We start from the raw sequence: 27,271 nt of genomic DNA, 5'->3' as shown, positions 1-27,271 counted from the left end.
TTTATTAAGGTTTATCATGATGATAGTATAAGTTAGCCCACAGCTGACCTTATCATTAATTTTCGATTACCGGGGACCGTTGCCACCTATACCTATATTCACTTCGCTGCTGTGTTTCATTAATGAGACACAGAATTCTCTGGCAAAAGATGTAGAAAACGCGTGCATGCTTTCTTCGGAGAGCAATTTAACGTCGTTTCTAAACAGTGTGAGCTACAAATTATTTTAGCCAACTTTTATCATTTAGACTCGCGTCGTGTTTTTGCTCTAGACATTAATTTAAAATGTAAACTAACGAGTGTTCTACAACAGAATACAAGAATATACAGTACGCAAGGGAAGAGAACCAATTCCTCGAAAAACTCTGCAATACTTCTCTTATCAACGAACCCAGAAACATAGAAAGAACGTTAAATGGTTAAAAACCAAACATGAGAAAAATTAATAGGCAAGTTACTTGGTTTTGACCCAAAGCACGTAAACCCAAGTGGTGTTTCCCATGTCTGTGAGCTCGAGGACTCTTGCATCTCCAATGAATTTCTTGGCGGCATCTCTAAAATGGCAACAGCCATCATCAAAGTTGAGTGCGTAACTTGAAGGGTCGTATTGAAACTTGTGCTGCTGCTTGCCTCCATTCTTCAAAGCCTTCTTGAGTGCAGCTCGCATCCTCCAAAACATGCTCCTACAACGCTTCTTTCCGTAAGCATTCACCCATTCCAAGCTCTCCAACAAACCCATGTTGACTAAATAGGGGAAAGCCTGAAGCAATTTGCTCTAAGACAAGAAGAAGAAGGTGAAATGCAATGGTGGATATTTATAATGGAAATGGAAGAGACAGAGAAGCTAGCATGGTGTTTTGATAAGGCACTTTATATGGTTGAAAAGGTTGAAGCTTTTTGGTGTTGGTGGTGGGGGTTGGAGAAGAAGAAACACCGGAATGGAAAAGCAGATGACAAAAGGTAATCTTTTTGGTGTTCCAAAGAAGCTGCGCAGACTTACTCGGGTGCAATGTGCACACAGTTATCTATATGAATAGGAATAGGAATAGTAGTGACTTAGGGATGCTAAAATTCCATCTTGTGTAGATTACAGAATGGTGGGGTATAGTAGGGGTTGCAGTTGCAGTGGGCAGAGCGCCTCAAAGTCTAATAAGGTCCTTTCTCTATCGCACTTCAGAATGTTGTTTTGATAGTATAACGAATTTGAGTTTATCCCTTCAATCTCTCTCTCTCTCTATTCTTTCTTCCACTTTTTTCTTAACTAAATCATTCTCTCACCTTCCTTCATTCCAGGACCTATCCTAGCGGATTACATTATCTTCTTTTTTGTTCGATTAATGTCTTAAACGTTCAAAATCTGGGGAATAAGAGCTGCATCCATGCCCCAAATATTTCCCATTTTCTCTTTTGCGTCTTTACTCAATTATAGGATCAATTTTTTCATAAATATAATTAGGAACTTCACCATTGAAATCTTGTGCAATAAAATTCAAACCGAGCGTAAATAACTATAATAATTAAAATTTAAGGTCCATAAATTGAAAAACAAAATAATTTTTATCCACCCTCAGGCCAAACAATAAATTATAACTGCCACAAGCAGTCAGGTCCACCAAAAATGCAAAGTCAGCTTTCTAGGTTGTGCTGGAAGGGTTGGTAAGGTGTTTTATGATTTTTCATTTTATTTATTTATATCTTTATGATTAATAATAATATGTTTTTAAATTTTAAATTTATAACACCAAAAATTTATGTATTTTAAAATAAAAATAACACGAATAAATTTATTTTGTATTTTATACCAAATTTATAAAAGATCAAATATTTGTCAATGTAAAGATAGACAAGAACGTGCTACATATTAAATGTAAAAAACCGTAAATTTATAATTAAACTTCTAAAACAATAATTTCTTTTAGTTTTAAGTAATTTTTAAATACATGTAAAATTTATAATGATTGAATATTAAAAACAAATGATAGTTTAAAATTAAGTATAAATTACCAAGCATATGGACCAATTCGTTGAAGTTATTTCAGCTTAACTTATAATATTTAAGTTTTAATTGTAAGATTATTTAAAATTAATTTATATATATATATATATATGTGTGTGTGTGTGTGTATTTCTCTGTTGATTGTTTTAAACAAAACAAAAAAATTGGATGAAGGTATAAAAAATATTTAGCAAGGAAGTGTGGCATGTCACTTGTGATTAGAGTTAATCCTGGAAGTTAATCACAGCGGAAGCAAATCATTTACTTACCCCTTATAGTCTAATTCCCATGGCAACAAAACTAATTAACTACACTTACACTAGTCAAAGCAGAATCCATTGATTGGGTGTTTGTATTAGAGAAAAAGGGAGGAAGATAAAAAGAAAGGGACTTGGCAAGAGGAAAAACTACCAAGTGGGTGATGAAACTAAATGGTGATCAATCAAATCAAAGTTGCCTTTTTGCTCCTAACTGCTTTGTCTCCCGCACAAGCCAAACCAGAAACCATGTGGCTTTCTCTGAATACCTTCTGCCACCACATCTGATTCTCTCACTTTTTGTCTTCTTCTCTAAAGTCTTTTTTGACTTTCACTTTATACTCACCACACCACATATCCTGATTAAATTCCCTCTTGTCTCATTCTGCACCTCTTATCCTCGTGTCTCTGCTTCTTCTGTCCCCACTGAGGGGTTAAGGGTATACCCTTTTGGTGACTTGTCATTCTAGCCAACACACCAACCCTTGGCACCCTATGCAAAGTCCCTGTCTCTTACAACTTCAAATATGTCAAAATTCAATTTTTTTATCAAATTTTTCCACTAAGTAAGACTTTCATTAACCATTTGGTATGGTCCTTCAAATGTGTCCCCACACTTTGTACCATTCTTCCTATGATCACAGGCTGCAAATAGAGAACTAGTGTTAGTATCCACATTGAATCCACATGCTGGACCAATTAGTTACCTTCATAAAATAGAAAACACTCACAACTGTCAACTCAGTGATTCTCATTCATTATGCTTCCCATCCCTATCAGTCATAGCTGGACTTTATGTTAGGTTTGATTCCCCAGTTTGAGTTGAGATAGTGCTAGGTGATCAAGTGCCCACTCACAAGCCTTAAAATTGAACCAAACCCACACAACAACGGCTTCTTCTTATGCATGCCCTTTTAAAATGTTAATTCCTTTTTATGGCCATTCGTTTTGACAATCTTTGACTAGCCAACAAAGTGCTTGCTGTCACTATGTCTTTGTCATCCTTGTTGCTTTGAATGATTTTTGAATCTTTGACAGTATTCTGAACCAGCAATTAGTCATCATCGTGCATTTTTGGAGCAAGTTCCCAAAAATTGAACAAACGAGGGGTTTCCTCCGTATTGATATTAACATTACAATGTGGGTATTGTTGCTTTCCTTATTGCCTCTTTTGGTCAAATAGTTAATTTCAGAGTGCAGCTTCATGTAGTTACAATCGCCACGCTTCTCTGTCATCATAGTCCAATTGATTCTATCCAAATGGGCCCTGGACTTGAAAGTTTTAGACAGGCAAAAATCCAATAAGCCATCATGAATACCCAAAATTTACAGAACATGACATGTAAACGTGAAACACAGTACATGTTATTTTAAGAACACTGATTAAAAATTAATGGACCATTTTTTATTAAAAATTGTATCAATCGTATTAAACATTACTCTTTTACAATAAATTTTAACTTTTAATGGATATATTTAAGACATTAGTTAACATTATTCAAAAAAATATTGCATTGCACATTGAACAGTCATAAATGTCAAGCGGCGAGTCATGTGGGCAATACGTTAGATGTGTAATGGGCAACACATGTTGGAGTGTAGTGCTATTAATGGCCTCATGGGCAATTCATATTTCATTCATAAGGTGCCATGCTTTATTTTGTTTAGTTTATAATCACATGACATGGTTGTTGCTTTGTTTGTTGTGGATGACATTAAACTAATATCAATCATGGTACGCCAAATCTTCAAAGGTGAAAAGCAGATAAAGGTGCGAGATTGCAATAGCATGCAGTATTATTAATCCCAAACATATCATATAAAAAACAAAGGGCCATTTTTTGATAAGCACACCTATGCTTATAGCCGAACTAGTGTTGCTTAATGAGATAAAAAGCATCACGGATCCCACATTTCATGTATCATTCAGTACTACACTAGTATCTCGTTTAGATTTGCTTCCATGTTACAATCTTTTTAGATGCTTTCCCTGCGTGTTTCCCTTGGATTTATCTATCTCTTTTTTGTTTCTTTATGTTTGGCACATAGCCAACAAGATGCCATTGTTTTTTATTTTCTTATCCCTTTTTTGGTTGAAGCAAGAGGTTATTATTTCAGTATCCTTTTGTGTTCCTTTTAATTCAAGTGTTCAACCTATACCTTTTTTCATCACTCTTTTTTCCCAATAAATAACAACTTTAGATTTAAAAAGTAATATTCCTATATCATTATAAAACAAAAAGCTATAAAACCTTGCGCATATAAAACATTTGATATACTCATGATCATCATTTAATTCACATTTCTAATTAGAGAAACCCCAGCACTGTTGGAAAAATCAAAGTGATATGTTAGTTCGATTAAGAAAAAGTAGAGTGTAATTGAAACTACACAACATTGTTTAGCTAAATTTGACAAAGTCTCTTCCACATTTTGCCGTGCTGCTACCAAAAGAGAAAACACATTCTATCCAAATAAGTCTTTAACCTAAAAAACCACGCCAGATAGAGAGATTAATCTAATAAAATTTTGTTCGCACCCTTTGTTTACTACCTAATTAGACCTTGGAAAATCCGGAAAATAACCAACTTTATCCCATTTTCTAACCAAAAAAGAAAAAAAAAGGACATAACAATGCAATAACCACCAAAAATTCGGTCTGTTATCACAAGAAAATCCTTTGATTTCAGCTCCACGTGTTCTTCCTAGTGGAAGCACCAAAGCCAACCCAATCTAGTTTTCTCCGTCACCTTTCTCTATATCACTGACTCTCCTTTATATTATTACATTTCCCATTGACACAAAACTTAGAAATAGTACTAACTAGCATAATCACCCAAAAAATCCAATGGGTTCACTCCCTTCTCCAACCAGACCAACAGCTTCATCATCACCATCCCCAGAAAATTTTCTATCCAATTTTGTAGTGGTTGCTGTGTTTTGTCCTAGAGAACCAAGCCCAGGTGTGAGGCTCCCTAATTCAATTGAGCTCTATAACCCATCCATCAACACATGGACCTATATTGGCCCTATTCCTGGCCTAATTGATGACCAAGTCCTAAAGGGGTTTTCTATGGTCTCACTAGGAGACTTTATTTATATAATTGGTGGCCAAATTTGCCACAAAGAAATGGTTCATGTATCTGATGAATCTGCTGACTACCTTGATAAGGGTATCCAAGTTGTACCAACGGTTCTCCGTTACAACATAAGAACCAACCAATGGTTCAATTGTGCACCACTAGGTGTGGCAAGATATGATTTTGCTTGCACCGTTTGTGACAACAAAATATACGTGGCAGGGGGGAAGTCCACGCTGGCAAGTGCACGTGGGATCTCATCCGCTGAGTTGTATGACCCTGATCTTGACACGTGGACCCCTTTGCCAAATTTGCATATTTTAAGGTACAAATGCATAGGCGTGACGTGGCAAGGAAAAGTATACATTGTGGGGGGTTTTGCTGAAAGAGAAGATTCGGATAAAACAATGCCAAGCATAGTGGAACGTAGCTCAGCTGAGATGTATGACACGCAAGCAGGGAAGTGGGATCTCATAGCTGGGATGTGGCAATTAGATGTGCCACCTAATCAAATAGTGGCAGTGAATGGCACTCTTTTTAGCTCAGGTGATTGTTTGAATGCATGGAAGGGACACATTGAGGCTTATGATGGCAAACTTTGGAATGAAGTTGATGGGTCACATAAGCAATGTCTTTCCACATTTGAGGACAACTATGAGAATTGGCGTCCTAATGATCAACGATTGTACCTAACTATGGCACCAATTGGGACTCTCTTGTTTTTCTTGGCAGGTTATAAGATAGGTGGGGAAGTAGCAAGAACAATGTCTGTTGTTCACATGTTTGACACTTCAGCCACCAGAGATGCTTGGAGGAGCCTTGAACCAATGGAATTGGAGAGTGAGAAAGAGCTTTGTAGCCATTGCTGTGTTGTGCAACTCTCTTAACCTTAACTGAGAGTTAGCAAAAACAAAAATAGGAACATATAGTATGGTTTTTTTTATTAATTCATAGACTATATGTTCTAATCAGTGCATTACTTTTTGGCTAATTCATTATGCATTTGAAAATCAGCTGTCTTTTTGGTTGGGTTGATCGTCACAGATCAAATAAAAAGAAAGTCTAGTGTTGTAGTTTTCTATATGTGATTAAATTCAATGTTTTAGATAGTAAAGAATTTTGCATTTGTATGTAATTGGATTCAGTGACTTGAGTCTCTTAATAGGTTATGATGATTATCATTTGTAATAACTAGTTCTCTTGATTTACATTAGCACCGCCACTGTCTATCTGCTTTGCGGAAAGTTTTGGGAGTAAGGAATTGACAATTTTTTTAATGTTTCGTCCAAATTAGCAACAAACAGGTGTTCCAAATCATGATTACCGTTTGTTAAGCTATAATTTAAAAATAGTACTATCTCGAATAACATAAAGCAGTGAAGGGAAAACAATTATTACCCTTTAATTCTTTACATTGCAAAATTTTGTTTATAAGCATCCAAAAGGTGTCATCACAAATTGATGTCCTTCAATGGCTATGTATTGTGATTAAGATCTTCAGAGATTAACTTTTAACTGCACAAATATTAACCTTTTAATATTCGTATTGTCGGTTGGTAACTTTCTAGAAAGGGGGTTGAACATAGCCAAATGTGAAAGGAATTAAAGCTGTTTCTTAGCTTAGATATAGGCTAAAGCTTTTGTTTGCTTTATTAGAGTCAGTACTCAGCATAATCACTGTTTAAACATTATTTAAGGTGTGGTTGATGTGAGTATAAACTGTTACGTACTGAAGATGACATGGGTGTGACTGTTGACCGCCCCACTAAAACATTGCCAAAAGGGGAAAGGTTCCCATTATCTTTTTATTTAATTTAAAGCATTCAGCAAACACAACAACGATAGAAACCCCTTTAAAGGGCAAGCCCAGCATCTGGTCCATGACTAAGGTGGGCCTGATAAAACTTCAGCGGGCCCTACCCACTTTCCATTGTATGCTCAAATATGAACTTCTTAAGCCCACCTAGAAGCCCTCTACGTAGATGAAACCTAGAAAAGGCCCAACCACATTCAAAGGAGAGTGGTCAACAATTCAAAAGCTGTAGCATGAAAAGAAGAGAAAGTTAGGGTCCATCATTCACGTGAGCCATGGGCTCAGTCCCTTGCGCGAGCCATATTCCACACTCCTGCTTCAACCTCCGCCTCAGCTTGACCCTGACCTCACTTGTTCTGACTCTTCTGACCACCCTGTTGGTCACGCAAACACTTCCCACGTGTCAGCGTACCATGCACGCGTGAAAGGTTCACATCACTGTAAAATGATTTCCTTTTTTGGTACAACATTAGTCGATTGTAGTGCTATTTTCTTTTCCTTTTTATCTATCTCTCTCTCTCTCGACTTTGGCCTTGACGAACATGATTTGTTCCTTTTCTCATCTGAACCGTTGATTTTGGAGACAATCTCGAGGTCCACATGTTGGGTTTGGGCCTTAAAAGGTCGACAATATTATAGTTTCGTATTCTTGTGCATCACAAAAAATGGAAATACTATCCATTCTTTCTTTAACATATATTTTTTTAGTAAAGTAAAACAGTCAAATTATGTAAACCAAACACATTAACTTAACTAATCTAATGATTTCGAATTCAAGTTTCACATAAATACTTTTTTTAAAAATTGTTATTCATTTATTCTCTTAACTCGCTTCAATAAAAAATGATTGTAGTCTAGATCTAATGTGACATTTGTTTTTATTTAATAGACACACATAAGATTGATTTAACAGTAAAATTATAATTTGAAAAATATCACGTAAAAAATCACAGCAGTGCCCGAAAAATATAGTATGACGTGAGGGTGCATTAGATGTTTTCTGAGTAGGATCAATGGTCTCGCTCCAAAACGACCTATCGTTTCAGCGGAAGCACATGGCAAAGCGTGGATGGAAAGGATGGAAGGATATTATAGGCGTGGAGCATGGGAAGGGAGAGAGAGTGCATACAGCATGTGCTCTGTTTCTTGTTTACTGCGTATTGGTTAAACTCAATTAGATTTGCATTAGAGGAACTTGGCTTGTTAAATAATTCTTTGAATTATGATGCATCATGCTATAAATTAAATTACATTAAAATTCGTGGAGGCCTTATGAAATGGGTGAAGAGGTAGCGAATGAAGGAAATGGTGCAGAGCTACAATGTTTATGAATTGATATCAACAATAATTTTAAACAATGGCAGCGCATCCTTGGAGTTGGAGGCATGCAAAAAGCACCCCAATTCTTTCCATAAACCATAAAGATGGAGAAAAATTATAATATTAAATTATTCTCTTTCAACAACATTCTTGCAATTATATAAAGAATTTTATATATTTCTATATTTATAATTTATTTCAATTTTTATATCCACACCTACGTCTTTTTCAAGAGAATTATCAAGTCTACTGTTCTCAAAAATGAATACATTACTATATATATATAGTGACTACAATAATTGCAGAAAAAAATGACTGCAGAAGATCCGAGTTCAATGTTTCCATACTCGAGAAGAAAATTCAATATTTACTCTTAAGAGAATTAAGTGAACCTAATCATTATCTTTATCATTGTCTGGACCAAATGAATCCAACATATATTACCGCCGCAGGAGGCTCATTTAGAGTGTGCTTAGGAATTAGAAAAGTTAGAGACGTGTTCAAAGAGATTATTTATATCTTTGGAGAACCACTGAAATAAATATTTTTGTTGAACACAATGATGTAAACAAAAATATATATAAATATTAAAATTAAAAATGATCGTGTTTTCAAAGATAAAGGATATTAAACATTTATAAAAACCAATAATGGCGTTCAATTTTTTTAATATTTAACTTTTAAATTTTGATATTATTTTTTAATCAAAACCACAGAAATTGCATGTCACTTTCTTATCCTAGCCTCATTTGAGACTTTTTAGTAATAAAAGTGACTAACAATGTTAATTACATAATAACAATGTTTGTAGCGTTATTAATCATAGTAACAATGTCTAAAGTAAAGATATAGTGTTAACAATGATAATAATATAGTTAATGACAACATTAAATGACCAGTAACCTGACAACATTCATGGTCGTAGTATTTAGGTCTTTTGAGAGAGATTCGATCATTTTTATGGTTAATAATAATAATCATAAATTATTTTTAAAAATAAGCTAAAATTATTTTGAAATTAAGTTAAGCTAATTCAGGCCTATTTTACTCAAGCATATGTTATTTAAAATATAAAAAATTACGACCAGCAGGACTGGTAGTTGCAGTGTGAAAGTGGTGTATGGTCCATGTTACTGTTTTTTAAAAGAGAAAAGAATAATGAAAATGTCAGGACCACAAATTACACAGTGACCATACTAACCTTGCAATTAACTTAACACATTAAGATGTGCGGTAATACAGTGGTTTCACATAATTTTTAATTAAAACATTATTCATCTGTTAGAACTGCTAAAAGAAAAATAAGCATTTGCTTCCCTTTTTTTCTTTCTTTTTTCCCATAAAGTCTTCTTTATGTAAATTCCAATGTAAGTGAATCTCATTCTTCTTTTTGAGATTGTTAGAGCATTCCTAATTATGCAATCCTTTGGAAGGTTTATCCTTACCTTTTACAATTTTTATATGGGCCTTAAATGACACATTTTTTCCCCACTTTATAAAACTTGAATAACTCTTCGTCCTACGGGTCCAATTACATTAAAAAAATTACTAAACAAAATTCACAAACTAATATACATTTCATTAATTGTACGTGGAACTTGTTTTTCAGCAATAAGTTTGATGTTTTTATTTTTTTCTTTTAAGCAACAGTTACTCAAAACATTATTAATTATAAGTGTCAAGTCAACAACAATTCTAGTTTAATACATATTACTTAATAATTTTTTATAAAATATAAAATCTACCTTAGCTTAGTTTGAAATTCTTATTAAATAATATATTTATAAATATTCAAATTATGTAAATACGGATATACATGATAATATATATGTGTGTGTGTATAATAAAGTTTATATTTTTAAGTTTTGTACCTTATTAATAATTTAATTTTTTTAAGGATAACCGATATATTTCGTAACTGGGTAATTACTTAAGAAAGTCTTAAAAACGTAGGTACTTTCAAAGTTATTTCTTTTTAATAATGAAAAACAACAACTAAATAAAACGCTTATATTTTTATGGGCATTAATTAAGCGGTGGATTTTATGGCTGGGAAGTCATAACTAGGATGTTATCTGTCCCTCTTTCCTCTTTTAAGGGAGAATGAAAGATGTTAGTGATATCATGTGTTGGATATGATTGAGAAATTAGTCACAAAGTTTAAGTAAAGTTTGTCGTATTTTGATTAGACACAAAGTTTGCATGATTGAAACTTTGAAGGAAGCATTTTTTTCATGGAAGAAATTTCGGTCATCCCTTGCTTGCAATTTCAATCATATATAAAAGGATTAGACATGGGGAAATATTATTCATCAGTAACAAAGTGGAAAAAAGATCCAGAATCACGATTAAAAGTGAAGAGCTTCTCATATCGATGACCAAAAGCCAGGTAAAGACATAAACAAGAAGATTTATTTATTCTTTTCTTTTCTTTTTTCTGAAAAATATGCAACTAAAAAGCTAGCTGACGTATCTTTGAAAGAGAAATTGCCAATAAGCATTACAACACAGATGAGACTGTCGAAGAAGCTCAACCTAACTTTTGAACTTTAGGGTAGGAGAGAAAACCAAACATTTGAACAAAAGTAGTGGATAAAATATGTAGTTTTGTCACATAGTATTTATTTGAGTTGCACTCTATGATGCATTTATGCAAGAATATAATGTGTCTAGTTGAATATGTTTTAAAGAAGATAAGCACTTTTTTTCTAATCGATTTTGAGATAAAAATTTAAAAAGATATACAATTCTTTCTCACAGAATATATGTCACCAAACATGCGCACAGTATTGCATCACAAAAATGTAATTTTATCAGAGAAAAATGTCGACAACCCTAAGAACAAATCAATTGATATAATAATTCACACATTGGAATGACTAGAACCTTTTGAAAGAGGCATTTATCCTTCAACTTATCTTCCTTGACTTAATATAGACTTGACTTTCTCCAAGTGTATCTAAATGACTATGTTGTTAGTTTACTGAACAGCCGTACAAAATTAATAACAATTATTTGTTAAAAATATCATATTATTAAAAATTTAATGGGTGTCTTAATAATGTTTATTAATATTTGTTTATTTTGTATCCTCAAAATGAAATTTTACATATTTTAATTCAAAATGTTAAATAACTTTATTACTTATCATATAGACTTTTTAAATATTTTGTTTTGTAAAAAAGTGAATAACTGACTTATCAGTGCTAAAAGAATTAGAACTCCTCTGGAATGCATAAATTTAAGTTTGAGCGTTAAAAAAATACAAGTAGTAAAATAGATTAATTTAATTGGGTCAATCCAATCAAGTTTTGTAAAATATAAGAATTGAGTTTTAAATTATAAGTCTAAATAAATTTATTTTTTTAAATTTTGATTTATTTTAATTGTTTTAAATCGACTTTTAAGTTGCATGATCTGCTTAACACATGAAAATGAGAATTCGGGTTGAGTTTACATTTTTATTTGTGATTTAAATAAGAAAAAATAAATAAGCTTTTGTTAGTGAAGCTGATGAAACACCCAAGTCCAAATCATGTTAACTTGACAACTATTCCAAAGTCTACTTGAGATTGTCGCGAATTATAGTTTTAATTTTTAAATATTAAAAAAATTATTTAAAATGAACTTGAATTAATTTTTAACTTAATTTTAAAATACTTGTATCACAAATTTTAAAAGTTAAAAAATTGTTACATTGTTATTAAGTATCACTCAAAATTTAAAAAAAGAAGTAATAAATAATTTACGTATTTTAAATATAGAATTTAACATTAAATATTAAAAATAAAAAAATAAAAATTACAGGATAAATATAAATTAATTTTTTTAATTTTAAAACTTAAAATCGACAATAATTCTAATCATCATATAAGGCCTTAAATTTATAAAATAACTCTATAATGACTTATTTAATTTAGCTTAAAATATTATAATAGTTGATATAAAATTCGAACATGGGCGTTCTTGAAAAAATGAAGTAAAACTCGTAAGAAAACTTCATTTTTTCATGTGAGCCAAAAAAACAAAAATATTGTTCATCATCAGTGCCGCAGATCACTGGACAGTGGTATCTAGGATGAGATTTAAAAAATGTATACACATGCATAACGTCAAAATACTCGAAACTCAAAGTCACCCTTCCTTTGTTTTTTTTCTCTGAACTGTTTTCGTCTTATAAATGTGTCACTTATTTAATCATTAAATTTTTTTAAGTTGCAATTTTCACATTTAATTTCTTTATCTTATCATATTTTTTTATGACTTTTTCTTAAAAATTATATATACGTTCAAACAGCATTTTTTTTAAAAATTTACTTTACGTAACCGGACCTTGAGAGGGTATAAAATCAAGTGTTTTTTTTTTTTTTTTTCTAAAGCGAGGTAATCCAATTTTTAAAGCAAAAATAGTGCAAAAGCAAACACTGCGTTTGGATGGAAGAAAATAAGAGTAAAAATGAAAAAATAAGATAATTGCATTAATAAGTGTTTATTTATATTAAAGTTAAATAAAATTAATTTTAAACTACTAAATGTTTTGAAACGTGTATAAATTAAATTTAATAGTATACTTCAAATATGTGTTTTATATTAAGAACGTAATAATTATTTCTTTAATTATAAAATAAACGAGCCTTCACAATATAATTTAAGAAATTCTCTAAACTGACGCAAAATTAAATGAAGGAAAACTTAAAACTAATTTTTAACAATATAATAAATAAATTTATATTTGAAATTATTATAATAAAAATTTAAAGTTTTTAAATTAAATTAAATTAATATAATTTTTATTAGTAATTTTTACTATACTTCAGAGATTAAAAAAATATTTAATATTATAATTATTACTGTTAATATTATATTAAATATATAATACTCGTTACTATATCTGTAAATTTAAGAAAATATTATATATTTTATGATAATTTTTAATATTTCAAAGATATTTATATTTTTTAAAATAGATTATTAATTTTTATTGTCTATTATATATTTTTTAATAATAATATTTATTTTACATGAGAAAGTATAATAAAATTAAGTGATTCATTTTATAAAATATAAATATTATTAATTTTTAAAATATTAAAATAATCATAATTATTAATTTAAAAATAGCATAATTTATAAACACCGTAGGAAACACTTTTTTTATTTTATACTCGTTAAAAAAAATTTACGACCTTTTCTAATTAATTTTTGTATTTATATTTATGTTGTTTGATTTTTCTTTTGTTTCCCCGTTTGAGTGTTTTTGGAGTAAACAGGGCATAAAGGACGAATTTAAAGAGTGAAAGAGCTTTTTATCGTTTTTCTCGAACAGAAAAACAAAGGACACAGCACAGGCAACAGGGTCCTATCCAAATTCCAAGGTTTCTCCTTTTTTCACCATTCGGCCACCCCACATGCTTCTCTCCCTTTCTATCTCTTGAAGTACTAAATTAATACGAGTGGTGTGACTGTGAGAAGTATGAAGCCAAGCCTCAACTAAACTGAACTCATATTTGAGTTGTGTTGTGTTCTGAATATGCTAGTGTAGGAAGTGAGTGAAACTGAAATGGTAAAACGGAGAATAATGGTAATGGTAGTACAAGATCATGACAATGGATGGCCACCAATTGGGGCCCCACTCAACCTTCAGAGAGATGATCAACGTTGGAGCAACTTTGATACCTCTGTCAATGCTGTCTCTTTTGGCTTTGTTGCCACTGCCATTCTCATTTCCATGTTCTTAGTCATGGCTATCTTTGAGAGGTTCCTCAGACCCACTTCGCCACTACTCTCGCCGTCCGGTCGCCGGACCCGTCGCCGTCTCGACTGTGCCAAGCTCGCTCACCCCTCTCCCAAAGTAAGTCGTCAAAGTTTAGACAATAACTCATCCTCTCTCTCTCTCTCTCTCTTGGGGTGTGTTGTGTGAGTGTAAGCATTCATTGTTCAATGTGAAAGACTGCAACTTTTTTGCTTTTGGTTTGCTTCTTCCACTTCTCTGTTGTTAAGTGTTCGTTGGCTTTCTCTCTCTCTTTGGTTTCTTTCACGTTTCCCGTCAACCAAAATGCAGAGTTTTCTCTTTCTTCTTCCACCTCTGGATGCCTTTTTTTTTTTTTTCAAGTTGGGGTAGTTATTTTGGTTTCAATATGGGCAGTTATTTTAGTTTCTGGATGAGTGATGATTATTTATCTGACAAAAAGCTTTTGTTATTCTATGTAATTTTTGGTTATTTCTAGGTTGCCTTTTACTTGCATCTTTGGCTGTTGAATTTCACTCCCATAAAATTGCTTCTTTCTGATTACGAATATTGGATCTTGTTTTTTTAATGAGAATTAATTGCTTGCCTTTTTTTTTTCTTATGAATCTCTCTGCCATGTCCAAGTGACCAATTCAAAATCTTCCTTTCCTGTTTGTTTCTCATCATCTATTCCACTGTTATCCTTCATTAATATTATGCAATATGCATTCTTGATCTCTTTTATGGAGATGTTCTGTGCATTTTCCTGTTCCATTGCCTCTTATATTCTTTTCAAACACTATGGTCCTCCATTAGAGATTTTCCTGTTGGCCTAACACTAAAGGGTGTTGCTCTTTCTTTCATCCTCAAATAGATCAAACTTTCAAATGCTTGTGCTTTTCTTAGCGTTGGTAAAGAGATACTCTGGTAGGTTACTGTGTTTTAGCCCTTTCGGTCCTCTTTGTCGTTAATCTCCAGTTTCTCTTTGGAAAAAAGGGGTAAATCTTGTCAAATATGAATTCAGTATCTGACAAAGCCTTTTTTTTTCTCTTTAATTTTTTTTTCTATTTGAACTTAAGAAGCCTATCATAACCCCACCAAATTTTTCATTTCATTCCCCTTGCATTTACACGTTCTGTCAAGTACCTTAATTATGAGTGGATTGTGTTGTCTTCTGCTTTTTATATGGACATGGTCCTTCAGTAGAAGTTTTCTGTTGAATCATTGGTCCCTAGCCATGAGTCTTTGGACTTACTTATCCATCTTTGCGTGGAAGTTGAGACCCACATCGTTGTCCTTGATTTTCACCTGCACCATCACCTCCAATCTTTATTGATACCGTACATGGCTGGTGCTTGTGGTTTGAGACAGATGGTCAACCCAACTTAATATTATTTTATGTTCTTCTTATCTTTAGCATTGATTGTCTATCCTACTAACTACTAATTCAGAAGGTAACCCCACGATATATATTCGGTTTTGTTCTACATTTTTCCTGGCCAATACTTTTTTTCAATATTTTAGATTTGGTTTCAAATGTATTTTCATATGATGAGCCAGTACCATGCAACAATTGTGTTGTCTACCCTGTGCCATTACTTTGGAGGAACACACTAGGCCCACTTATTTATCCAACCTCGTTGTTCTGTTGGAGGGCACCAACTTGATTGGGACATTGCCCGTGGAGTTGTTTCTCTCAACTTTAACAAAATTATTAATGATTCCCTACTATTAGCCAATGAGGTTTTGAATGCAAAAGTCTACAAATAATATAGAATTTAATTATTTATTTGTTTGGCATTTGGATCACATTGTGGATTTCACTATGGTGTTAATGGAATACAGAATATGGGATTTTAGAGAACATGCTTCTGCACTTAGGCTTGTGTCAGGGATTCTTTTTATTGTTTATGGTAATGATGCCACTTAGGCGCTCAGACCATGTGAGTAATTTTTATCTTACTAATCAAGTTATTTAATTTAAAAGTCAGTTTAAAATCACAGTAGCAGATCATACGGAAGGGTATAAATATATATTTTGATTTCTGAACAGCTAATTGTAATACCAAGTGATCAGAAACTCACCTATGATGAGAAGTATTTGCCTTTGTCGGTATCTTGAGAAGGAAGTGATTTTAAACTCACCAATTTCAATTCTCAAATGTTTAAGATGTGAAGCAAAGATTTCATTAATAATTATTAATTAGGAAACTCAACATGTTCTATATATGCAAACATAGATTTTTTTAATCCAAAGGCAACTATCATACTTTTATTACTTTATTTTCTATGGATCCATGTCTCAATCTGTCTGTTAATATCTAGGTGGACACATTTAATCTCCTTTATGTAATATTGTGTGTGTATGTGTTAAAAGTCAAATGTATGATACGATGTTGGATGATGTCTGTGCCTTATATAACATGTCCAGATTGAAAGAAATGAGAAATAGCAGTGTTGGGTTCAATGAATGTGTTGTTTATTTTATTTCATTTTATACACAAGTAAGCCACCTGGAGAAGATTCTGTGCACATTGTGATGGGATGCAAATCACTAGCCGAGCCTTCGATTGTCAGCTTAGTATAGTATCTCATGCAAACAATTTACGCTCAATTCTGCTTAATCATTGTTTCTTTTAATGATAATTGTTGTAGGGGCTCATTAATGCTTTAGCTTTACAATTTATATTATTAACTTATTGCAGAAGACACAATTTACTTTACTTTTCCTATGTGCTTGCTTACATATTTGATGCATACATGTGTGATTGAGTATTACACTTCAAAATGTTTTTAGCAAATAGTGTTGTTCCTCCTCACCATCATAATACTGTCACAAAGTAGTGAAAGTACCGATCTGATTGATTGAATCTTGCTGAAAATCCATGATAGACAAATTAGTTTTTTTTCTTCCTTTTGATTAACGGGTTCTCTTCAAGTCTTAATGAATTTGCTTATTGTGTTGAAATTAAACTAGGAACAATCATGCACTTGTTGCCTTACCATATTTATGTACAAATATGTATGAATAGATAGATCTTTGCAGGCTTTGAATTGCTTGGCCCTAAAACAAGTCTTGTGGTTATCAACCAGACATTTAATGCTACTAGCATGAACGTGTCATGTGATGTTGAAAGTAATGTCTTTTTAAACTTTGATAAAATAAAAAAGCATTTGTTGCTTTCCTCTGAAGTTTTCAGTGGACAATGATTTGTCAAGCCCTTTCTAGTTTGATTTCTGGTCCACCCTTGGTGTGAAATAACTCTTTCATTCCAGCTATGCTGGATAGCAGAATTTGATTCATCTATTATAATGTGAGTTTTTTATTTATTTTCTAACCTGTGCAATATTACACATAATAAAAGTTATATATAGTAAAATTTTATAAAAATTATCATTGAATAATATCATTGTATTAAATTGCTTTTAACTTTAAAATAAGAAATAAAAACTAATACATAACTTCTTATCATGTGCAATATTATAATTTAGAAAAATATCGTGTTCGTATTTATATTTGCTTGCATATCTAGAGCGAAAAGATATTTGTATTCCAAAATTACCAATTATGTTTACTCTGAAATTGATGAATCTGCAAAAAAGTGAATTCACCAGGTTGTGTAATTTGTGCAGATGAGTTTATATGCCAGCTGGGTTTCAGTTTTGATGCCTGGAGATGAGATTCCTACTTTCATAGCCCACCCTGCCCCTGCACCATGTTGCCCTGAACGCATTTCATGGCCTTCCCATCAGCAACATAACACAATAAATTGTTCCACTTCCAACACCCTGCCGAGTATCAACCAAGTATGACACAATTCAATAGGACAAGGTTTTGCAATCTGCATATTGCATCAAGGAGTTGATAAATTTTATGTGAAAAGAATAGACTCTTATGTAGGTTTTTACTCTTTACTTTCCTTTCATTTTTACCCAGAGAAGCTCTCTTTATAGTTTATAATATACCATGTAAATAGGATTTAGTTTAGTGCAAATGTTCCTCCCTGATTGAAGCTCTGGGGTTTCAGTGTAAATCTAAAATCAGTGGTTCTCAATGCATGGAGTGTTGTGCTCTTCAAGTAAAGTTTAAGATGAACAACAAATCATCAAAACCTCTTTATGTTGCACTCAAGCAAGGACCATACTTTAGACATACCATGATAAAAACCCACGCGCATACTCAAAATAATGTTGTGAGGCTGGTAATAACACGTGAATAATCTTTACCATAATTATTTTGTTTGGTCTTGGACCTACATTAATATGCTATACTCGTGTATAGCAACAATCATTTTGTCCATTTTCCTCGATTGTGATTGCAGCAATGAATTTTTAATTAAAAGCTAATGCGGTAAAGCAGCACTCCAACTTCAGCATTAAATTCTCATGCTTGGACAAAAATGAAATCAAAATCAATTTTGACTTCGGATTTGTGTTTCTCTTACTGAATGTGATTTTACAAAATATTATATTTGCTTGCTGTTTTATTTAAATATATTTTTAAATTTATGTTTGAGTTAAAGTGATAAATTATAATTCTTGCATTAAATTAAGAAAATATTTTAAAATTTACTGTAAACTCATTTTTAAAATAAAATTTCTGACATAAATTACCTTATTTAAAAATTTTGATAAAAACTTAGTTCTATAAAATTATATTTGTTCAAACATACCCATGGTCAATGACGGTATTAGAACTCTGCTCTAGAAATTGGTCCATTGTGAGTTGACAGGGTGAGTGGCAAACGACCATAACTTGACGTTGTCCTTCAGTTATTTATTTACTCTTGTCTTGTAGAGGGCATCAATGTATACATATTTCTCTCGACCATTTATTTACTCATATGTACTATGTGGAGTGCATTAAAGTGTATATGCTTCCTTCAACCTTGCATTTACTCGTATATTATGTGCCAGCAGAAATCATTCATTTACCGCATGGTTGAGCTACATAGTGGGCTTTATGGGTGTCCACCACCTCTAAGACTGGGCTTATCAGGCTTACCAATCCCTTTACGAGTTTTAGGCCTATGAAGATGCTCTTTTTCTTGGGCCAGCATGGACATTTTCTCTGGCCCATCAAAAAACTCTAGTCTATCATTGCATGTTCTATAAGATTCCACAACAAAGTTTCTTAGAAGTTGTTTTCGTATAGAAATAACATATCATATTTGGGTTGAATGGGACGTGTAGTTTTGACAATTTTTTTTTCTCTTTAATTTTATTCAGGAGCAAAACGAGTACCTTTTGGTAGTATAAACATGATATTCTCCCTCATCCATGTGCAATGTGCATCCTTTGCTTGTTGGAGGAAAAAAAACGAAAGTATAGTATGTCGGGGAGGTGACGTTTTTTGAGTTGGAACTTGGGGATAACAGTATCCTTTTATTAGGATTGATGGTATGGAATTCAATTATAAGAATTAAGTGTTTATTTTTTCAGACTGTCTATATTTAAATAAGATTATATATAATTTAGAGTTTAATTAAAATTAATAATTTAAGGTTTTTAATATTGATTTTTATATTAATTAATTTTAAAATAATATATGGTATATATAAGAATTTAATTTATATAATAACAGTGTAAAAAGATTTTAAATTATCATTTAATTATGAATTATTACATCAACCATAATCATTAATTTTTAAAATAAATAATATGCTAAATTAGTAGATTGATCTCTTAACTCTTATAATTGTTTTGACTTTTCCCTCATATAGGTCTCATATGTTGTAAGTTTGTTTAAATTAATCTTTTTTATTAAACTTAATTACCAGTATCACTAATTTTACTGACATGAAAATAGACGTGGAATAAGATAATATTATATGATTTTTCTAAAAGTGATAGTTTTTTTGTTCATACAACATAAACTCTTAGAAAAAGCACATATTAAAAGAAGAAAAAATTGCAAAGTTTATCATTGTATGTTGGCAAAATTGTTAAGAAAATCTTGTGAAATTTTTAAACAACATTCATCTAAGAATCTTGGCATTGTTCATATGCAAAATTATTGAGTTTATTTTATGTTTGTTGTTAGTTTTGGAGATATTTCTTTGTTATATTATAGTTTTGAGTGTTCATAGAAAGTTTTGGAAAAAAAGGTTGTAGTTCTACATGGATAGTTGTCACATTATATTTTTGTTTTGAATTTTGCCTTTGTACGTTTTATTTGTTATTGATTATTTACTTGAATACCTTTTGTATTAGGATATGACTAGGTTTGTCATTAAAGTTCACTATGGAAGTAATTCTGTGAAGGAAAAGAAAACTACCTATGAAAGTGACAAAGTAGTGCTTTTAAAAATAGATAAAGATTGTTATGTCAAAAAGTAACAAAGAATTTTTAAATTAAGTTCCTAAGTTATCGTTCTATAAATATTATTTTCAAGTATTAATAATACATTGATTTAATTGCTTAAACTAAAAGAATGTGTAGTTAATTAAAAATAAGTAGAATTTAAATTCAAAGAGCAATTGAAAAAACACAAAACTAGTTTTTGACATAAATTAGATGAGAAGACCTAGGGCATATGGTTTCACCTATTACACCTTTCTATGTTTTTTTTATTTTAATTTCAATATTACTTTCTTTAATGTTTACCAATACCCATACTTATTCTATTTAAACTCAATGATCATGCAATGTTAGTATTCTTTTTTCTAAGTAATTATTCCCAACAATAATGCAAGGTAAAGGATAGAGAAAATATAAAAACTCTATAAGTTTATTAATTTAATAACAGTTGGAAGAGAAGAATTAAGTTTGATCCACCTAACCTCTTATCTCGTTTTATCTTATAGTTCTATTAATTACATGTGATATGGTCGCCTATAATGCAACTAACTATGAAATGCTAAGGGTGATCGATTTTTAACATGCAAAATTCAATTCAATAGGATAAAAATTAAACATTAAAAAAGAAATCAATATCGTTATTAAACATAAAAATCACATAGAGTATGCAATAAAACCAGCCATAACCCTAGTTATAGATTTAGTTACCCATAACAAAACAAACAACGAAAAGTATGATAAACAAATCCATAAACTCAAAGGAAAATTTAAACTAAAAAGGCCTAAAAGGAAAATTGATGGAAGTAGCTCTTGTTCTTCAAGGGACGCTCAAACACTTGTTTAAACTCTGAAGGCTCACTCATTGTCTTTGTCAATAATCTTTAATAATTCTCAATGGTTGATTAAGTTAGAATTTAGGGAAAGAAGATGGTGTGTAGAAAGTGTTTTTCTTTAGTAACATAAAACCTCTTTATATAGGGTGTGCATTGAGTTTCCGATCGTCACTCGATCTTCACCTGTTGGGCTTTATCTTTTTGAATGGAAATCAATTTTGCCAACTTTTCCAAATTTAGACTAAAACCTCTTTTGACTTTTCTGAATTCTATCTAGATTCAAATTCTCAAATTTTTAAAATTAAATTTCAAATTTAGATAACAGATTAAAGCAGTATGGTCATGCATTATCATCCAGCACTGTCGTGCTAGATAATGAAGCATGCCTATGACGAGAGTGATGCACCATTGTACTTTCTTGCAAGGTCAATTACAATTATTCGATTTTTGTTTGAAATATACTCATAATGTATTGGTAGTTCTTTCGTGCTTAACTGTAAAAATTAATGATAAAATTAATGTGAAACACCTACAAAATAAAATAGGCTCCAAGTGTATAGATATAGATCATAGAACATATCAAAATATGGACTTTTGAAAGATTATTGGAAGTGTTTGAATAAAATAAAAACATGGATTATGCAATCATAGAGAGAAATTGATATAAAATAAGTGAAAAAAACTTAAGGAGATTTAAAAAAATTCATTGATGATAAAGATGCTTTGAAAATGGAAAGAGCAATAAAATATTTAGAAAATATTGAAATGCATGTAGAGTATCCTATATCAAAACCAAATTTATTTGCCAGGTTTTAATTAAATGATATGATGATGAGGTAGGATGTAGTATGAATGTAAGTAATGATGGTAGATAAAATTTTAAAAAAAAGATAGAATAGAGGTTGGTGGAGAAGAAAGAGATGTGTATAATGATGATATTATAACAAATATACATTTTGGAGACTCAAATAAAAAACATGATACTAACATTTATGACGTTAGGATGACCAAGATACAAGAAGTAAATGCTCATCTTCTCCTTATCCTGATTTAGTTTTTCAGTTCTTAACATAAATGGTTTGCATACTTGAATCGAAAAAGAAAGAAAGTAATATAAAAATGATGAAACAAGATTTTGGATCCCAAAAATACAGTCATGGAGTAAAAGGCACGCTTGGTAAAATAGAAGAAACGAAGGATATCAACCCAATTCTTGCATGCAGAGATTGGTGCCATTTTTTTAGGAAAAGAGATATGAAAAACCTTGTTTTCTCTTTTTCTCCTTCTTTATTGTTGACCAGAATGATTCTTTTGCCTAAGTGCCTCTGCGAGTGACCCCCTCTTTTAATAACAATTCATCTATTTATTTATATATTCTACAATTTTGTTAGTTTCTCCACTTTTTTTTCTTTATTCTTTTTCGTTAGAATTTTGTTTTGTTTTTTTCAGTTTGTTAAGAAGTGATAAATTGTTACTAATGGATTTTTGTTAAAATAAAGAGATTTTTATTTCTAATTTTATTTTATATACATATATATTATTTTAATATTTTATTGTAATGTTTACTTTTTTATTTTAAAAATATTTTTATATATTTTTACTAATCCTATTTAAAAATATTAATTTTATTTTTAATTAACATGTTGTATTTAAATTAGTTATATTTATTATTTCAAAGGTAAAAAATTTATTGATCCCGGCTGACGAGGACTGTCAAAACCCGATCGATATTCCATGCTCTTTTCTGATGCGTAGCTTAGATTTATAATACGATTGGTATTGTTTTTGGTTTCTAGCGAAGTAAAAACCCAAAGGTGTGGACAATAGGTAGGATTTGCAGTGCTCCTCTTTTGGGTTGATTTTTAAAACTTGTGAGGCTTCCACATTCCCTCTTTCTCCACATCACTGATGCTAATCAACTGTTTGTCTCTGTGCTCGAAAGGGACGACTTCAAAGAAACAGTCCAAAATGCTTTATATGCTGCCAAACATTTTATTCACCAAAAGAAACCACCGTTAACGGTTTACTATTAAATTTTCCCTGTCTCATCGGCTACAAACACAAGTTTCTCGTGAGAAAAACTGTTTGTTTTAATATAAAAAATATATATTAGAGTTCAAATATTAAATGTTGTGAGTTTATTTATAACAAAATGTTGTGGGACATGGCTCACGTTGGGGGAGGGGGTAGTTATATCTTCTAAAACATTTTATTTATAATTCTCTTAATATTAACACAAATGTACCAAATTAATTATATATATGAAAAACAAATAGAACAATAATTTTAGAAATCGCATGGGCATCTCAAACTCTTCAAACTTTTAGAGATAACCAAATTTCGCATTACTAATTTAATAATAAATTAAAATATATAAATAAAATGAATATAATTTAAATTACTTAAAACATTTTAAACAAATAAATCACTCAGATTGGCGATACTTTCTTGCAAACTCTTGAGTCATAATACAAAAGCTTGTGTCATTATGATAAAATTCTTTATAAACAGTGCTGCAAAATTTAAACATAAATGTATTGTACCTCAAGTGAAAAATTATTAAATAGAATAACATGTGCAAGAAAAAAGGCACCATTTATAAAGTTTGATGACTTATGACCTTAAGGCTTAAAAGTTTAAGTTGAAGCATAACATAATATTCACATCTACTAGCATATTTTTCAACAATACAAGTGAAAACATATATATAAAATAAATTATAATGATGTTTGGTTCTCTTGTATTGCTCCCTGCAAATAAAAACCATGGCATGCTTTCTATCAAGGTTAAAAAAGAATCCTATTTTGGGGATCATGATGCTAAGGCCAACCAAATAGAAAGAATTCTATTGTCGGGACTATGTTGGAGTCCTCGCTTCATGATTACCGCATTTATGCAGTGGTTTTTGATTTAGTGGAATGTCCTGCAGCTCTACCAATATCATAAAATAGCTAATGGAACTTAAAATAACCCTTGCAAATTACTCACACACAACCGATTTTATACAAATTTTAATTTTATAGTAAAAAAAGTTGAATACATTTTATGATTTGTCTTCTCATTCAACTCTGTAGTTCACCGTAAGGTTGAATCTTTCGTTGTCACAGAAGCGTAGGTGAATATTTTGGTGCAGACTAAATCAATATGGCAGAAACGCAATCTTTCCTAACTTGCCAGAGGAGAAAAATGAACAGAGCAGTGGTGCAATAGAAGTAAAACAGAGGTCAATTTTTTACCACTAGCATTAGAATTTACGTATTCAACTATCCAAAAGGTCATGTTGGGACTTGGGACAAATCATCCACTGTCTCTCTTTCCCTCCCATAAAGTCCCTAATTTGACCATTGACTTCAAATATTTACACCCAAATTGCTTACCTTCCGATATTAATTAAAGAAAGTACACAAATTAATGAGTTACTAATAATGACTAAATAACTAGGACTCTAGCACCAATCTCACCTACTCTATGGTGCCGCCACCACCGCCATAATTGCTTTGCCTAGAGAAATATGAAGCATTCCAATGACACAAGAGGATTTTCTAGAGACTCGTTAGATGATGATGGCCATTTACCCTCCATGCTCGAATTCTCCATTTTCCGGCCAACACTTCCCGGCGCGGCGGTTCTGACCCGACCCGGGGATTGATTCGTTCTCCTCGCAGAAGGACTCCGACCCACCACGGATCTAGTTGCTCCATTGTCGGTGCGGGTAGCCGGCGACCTGGATCGGCGACCGGAATTCTCGCCGGCGTCTCGCCGGCGATGCTGGTTACCGATTCCCCCATTGCCCATTTGATCTCTGCTCTGAACAATTCTGACAGACCCAACATTCCTTTTCCCCGGGGATTGCTCCGACCTCCTCGCCGGAGATTTCCCAGCCGTCCTATCTCTCCGGGCGCCGAAGTCACCGGAGAGAGAGCGGTTATTTCGCACCTTCGCCGGAGATCTACTGACCCTTTGGTGGCGCGTTTCTTCCTCAGTGAATGTAGTTGTGGACACGCTCTCGCTCAAGCTGCAAACTTCTGAGACTTCAGAGATCTCATCGGCTTTGTTCAATGACTTCTCAACCAATTTGCTATCTCCTCCTTCGAATTTTTCAAAACTCTTTGGCTTCTCTGCTTCAAATTTCGCCACGCTCGGTTGCCATTTGGGTGTTTCCAACAACACCTCCTTCACTGTCTCTTCCTCAAGAGGGGGTGCTCTGTTTTCTAAGCCTTTCGTGCTAGATCTTGGTGCTTGACATGCTTTGCTTCTCGTTGGTGACGATGTTGAGAGTGAAGATCTGTTACTACTCACGCAACAACCCATTGTGGTTAGTTTCTTTCCTGTGATAGAAACTATAATTCTTCCAACAAAGATACAAACACGAATCGTTGCTAATGTGTTGCTGGGTTGTCACAAAAGAGGTAGGTTTCCATTACAAAGGTTACACTCTAGTTGTCATAATAACTACTACTCGAACTAGCAGAACACACAAGAGAAGAGGCATGAAAGAGCCAATGGTAGTTGGAAAGGAAAGAGTGAAATTGCAGAGGTCAATGTGAGGCATTTATTGTGCATGGCATTTAGCTTTGCCGCGTGAACGTGTAGACTAATATTGAGGGAGTTTTTTTTTTTCTTTCTAAAACATGTTAATAATTAGTACTATGAGTATTATGTTTATAAATCTTTTTTATCATTTATTAAATATTTTAATTTACATTTTATTTTATAAAATAACAATAGTAGTAGTATATAAGATATAAGTAAAGTTGAAAAAGAATCTATAGAGTATAATGAAATGTGGTATGTGAGAGTTTTTATCATAACTGCGGCGGATGCTAAGCTGGGAGATACTAATCACAGAAACCGACCCACGTGAGTTAACAATAAACATAAGAGATGTCCAATGAGAATGGGAGAGGCACAGTAATCATTGGTTAAGTGGGGCAGTGTAGGATCTAATAGGGGAGATTGGTATGGCCCACCATTTCGTGACCTTGCCTAATCCAGTCAAATTGTATGGGCTACCAAATTTAACAACGTCCAACACGAGGGCCTCTCACGCTCGTATACTCATTCCTCATTCAATCCATTGTGTTCCAAGATTTCTGTTTTTTTACAAGTACAATTATTTCAAGTGAGTTGTCAATTGTTTTATTTTTAATTTGTGTTCAATGATTTTTCAAATATTTAATGATAAAATGAACAATCAATCATTGTTATGAATTTACCTAGAAAACAGCATCATTGCCCTTGTAGAGTTTAAGATATGGATAAGTATTTGATGCAGAGTATGTGTTTAGATTTACATTAGAAGAGCTATAAACGTAAATATAATGCAGAAATTATCATGAGTAACATTTAAAGTAAACACATATTTATATGGTTATAATGCAAAACTAAAGAAGCTAAAAATCATTTACCATTCCTACTCTCGTTATTTTGAGTGAAAAAGAGAGCATAAAATTTTTATCTTTAGATACGTAAGCCCTGTGGTAGAGATTTGAAACCTATGAATATTCTAAGGGGGTCAACTGATGTCGAATGGCACAACGTGGCTAGAGTGGACAAATATGTAATTAGGGAAATGAGGACGATGGGGTATACTGCAAATGGAAGGTGTAATAACTAGGTTGTGTAAACTCTGATGCTGCATGTCCCTAGATAAAAACACTTGGTGGATCCCACAGCCTCATGGGCACTTACCAGTTTCAATACATTAAATTACGTAAGATATGACAATTGTTACAAGGGTGCCTCATCATCATAATGAGTTCGACAGTTGGACCATTAGTCCATGACTTGGTATGATAAGCCACACGAAGAAACAAATTAACTAGTCTTGGAAAAATTAATAATTTGCTAGCCCGTGAAGATGGCAAGAGAAATTACCATAAAATATGAGTTAAAGAGAACAAAAAGAAGGTGCATGCATGACTCTTCAAAGCTTAATTGGATT

General features: G+C 32.2%; 3 protein-coding genes across 3 annotated transcripts; 2 read left to right on the top strand and 1 right to left on the bottom strand.

Annotated features, from left to right (window-relative positions):
* Positions 1-5,100: 5,100 nt before the first annotated feature.
* Positions 5,101-6,219, top strand: LOC113853274 (influenza virus NS1A-binding protein homolog A-like). The gene has a single exon (XM_027483825.1). It carries the CDS (start codon positions 5,101-5,103, stop codon positions 6,217-6,219), a length of 1,119 nt encoding a protein of 372 aa, XP_027339626.1.
* A 7,593-nt stretch (positions 6,220-13,812) lies between these two features.
* Positions 13,813-18,078, top strand: LOC113853048. The gene is made up of 2 exons (XM_027483493.1): positions 13,813-14,316; positions 17,827-18,078. The coding sequence occupies exons 1-2, from the start codon at positions 14,026-14,028 to the stop codon at positions 18,004-18,006; spliced, it is 471 nt and encodes a 156-aa protein (XP_027339294.1). The 5' UTR covers positions 13,813-14,025; the 3' UTR covers positions 18,007-18,078.
* A 6,262-nt stretch (positions 18,079-24,340) lies between these two features.
* Positions 24,341-25,638, bottom strand: LOC113852064. The gene has a single exon (XM_027482321.1). It carries the CDS (start codon positions 25,636-25,638, stop codon positions 24,829-24,831), a length of 810 nt encoding a protein of 269 aa, XP_027338122.1. The 3' UTR covers positions 24,341-24,828.
* Between the last annotated feature and the right edge of the window lie 1,633 nt (positions 25,639-27,271).

The sequence above is a fragment of the Abrus precatorius genome, unplaced genomic scaffold (genome assembly GCF_003935025.1).
Source record: "Abrus precatorius isolate BTA unplaced genomic scaffold, Abrus_2018 Scaffold10, whole genome shotgun sequence".
In the NCBI taxonomy this organism is placed as follows: domain Eukaryota; kingdom Viridiplantae; phylum Streptophyta; class Magnoliopsida; order Fabales; family Fabaceae; genus Abrus; species Abrus precatorius.
The sequence above is the reverse complement of the archived record's forward strand: the minus strand, read 5'-3'. Positions and strand labels throughout refer to the sequence as shown.

Bases quoted from the DNA above. Each gene is read 5' to 3' on its own strand.
- LOC113852064 (XM_027482321.1), bottom strand. From the start codon at position 25,638: ATGGGTTGTTGCGTGAGTAGTAACAGATCTTCACTCTCAACATCGTCA.
- LOC113853274 (XM_027483825.1), top strand. From the start codon at position 5,101: ATGGGTTCACTCCCTTCTCCAACCAGACCAACAGCTTCATCATCACCA.
- LOC113853048 (XM_027483493.1), top strand. From the start codon at position 14,026: ATGGTAAAACGGAGAATAATGGTAATGGTAGTACAAGATCATGACAAT. The intron at 14,317-17,826 runs GTAAGTCGTCAA...TAATTTGTGCAG, and splicing joins TCGCTCACCCCTCTCCCAAA to ATGAGTTTATATGCCAGCTG.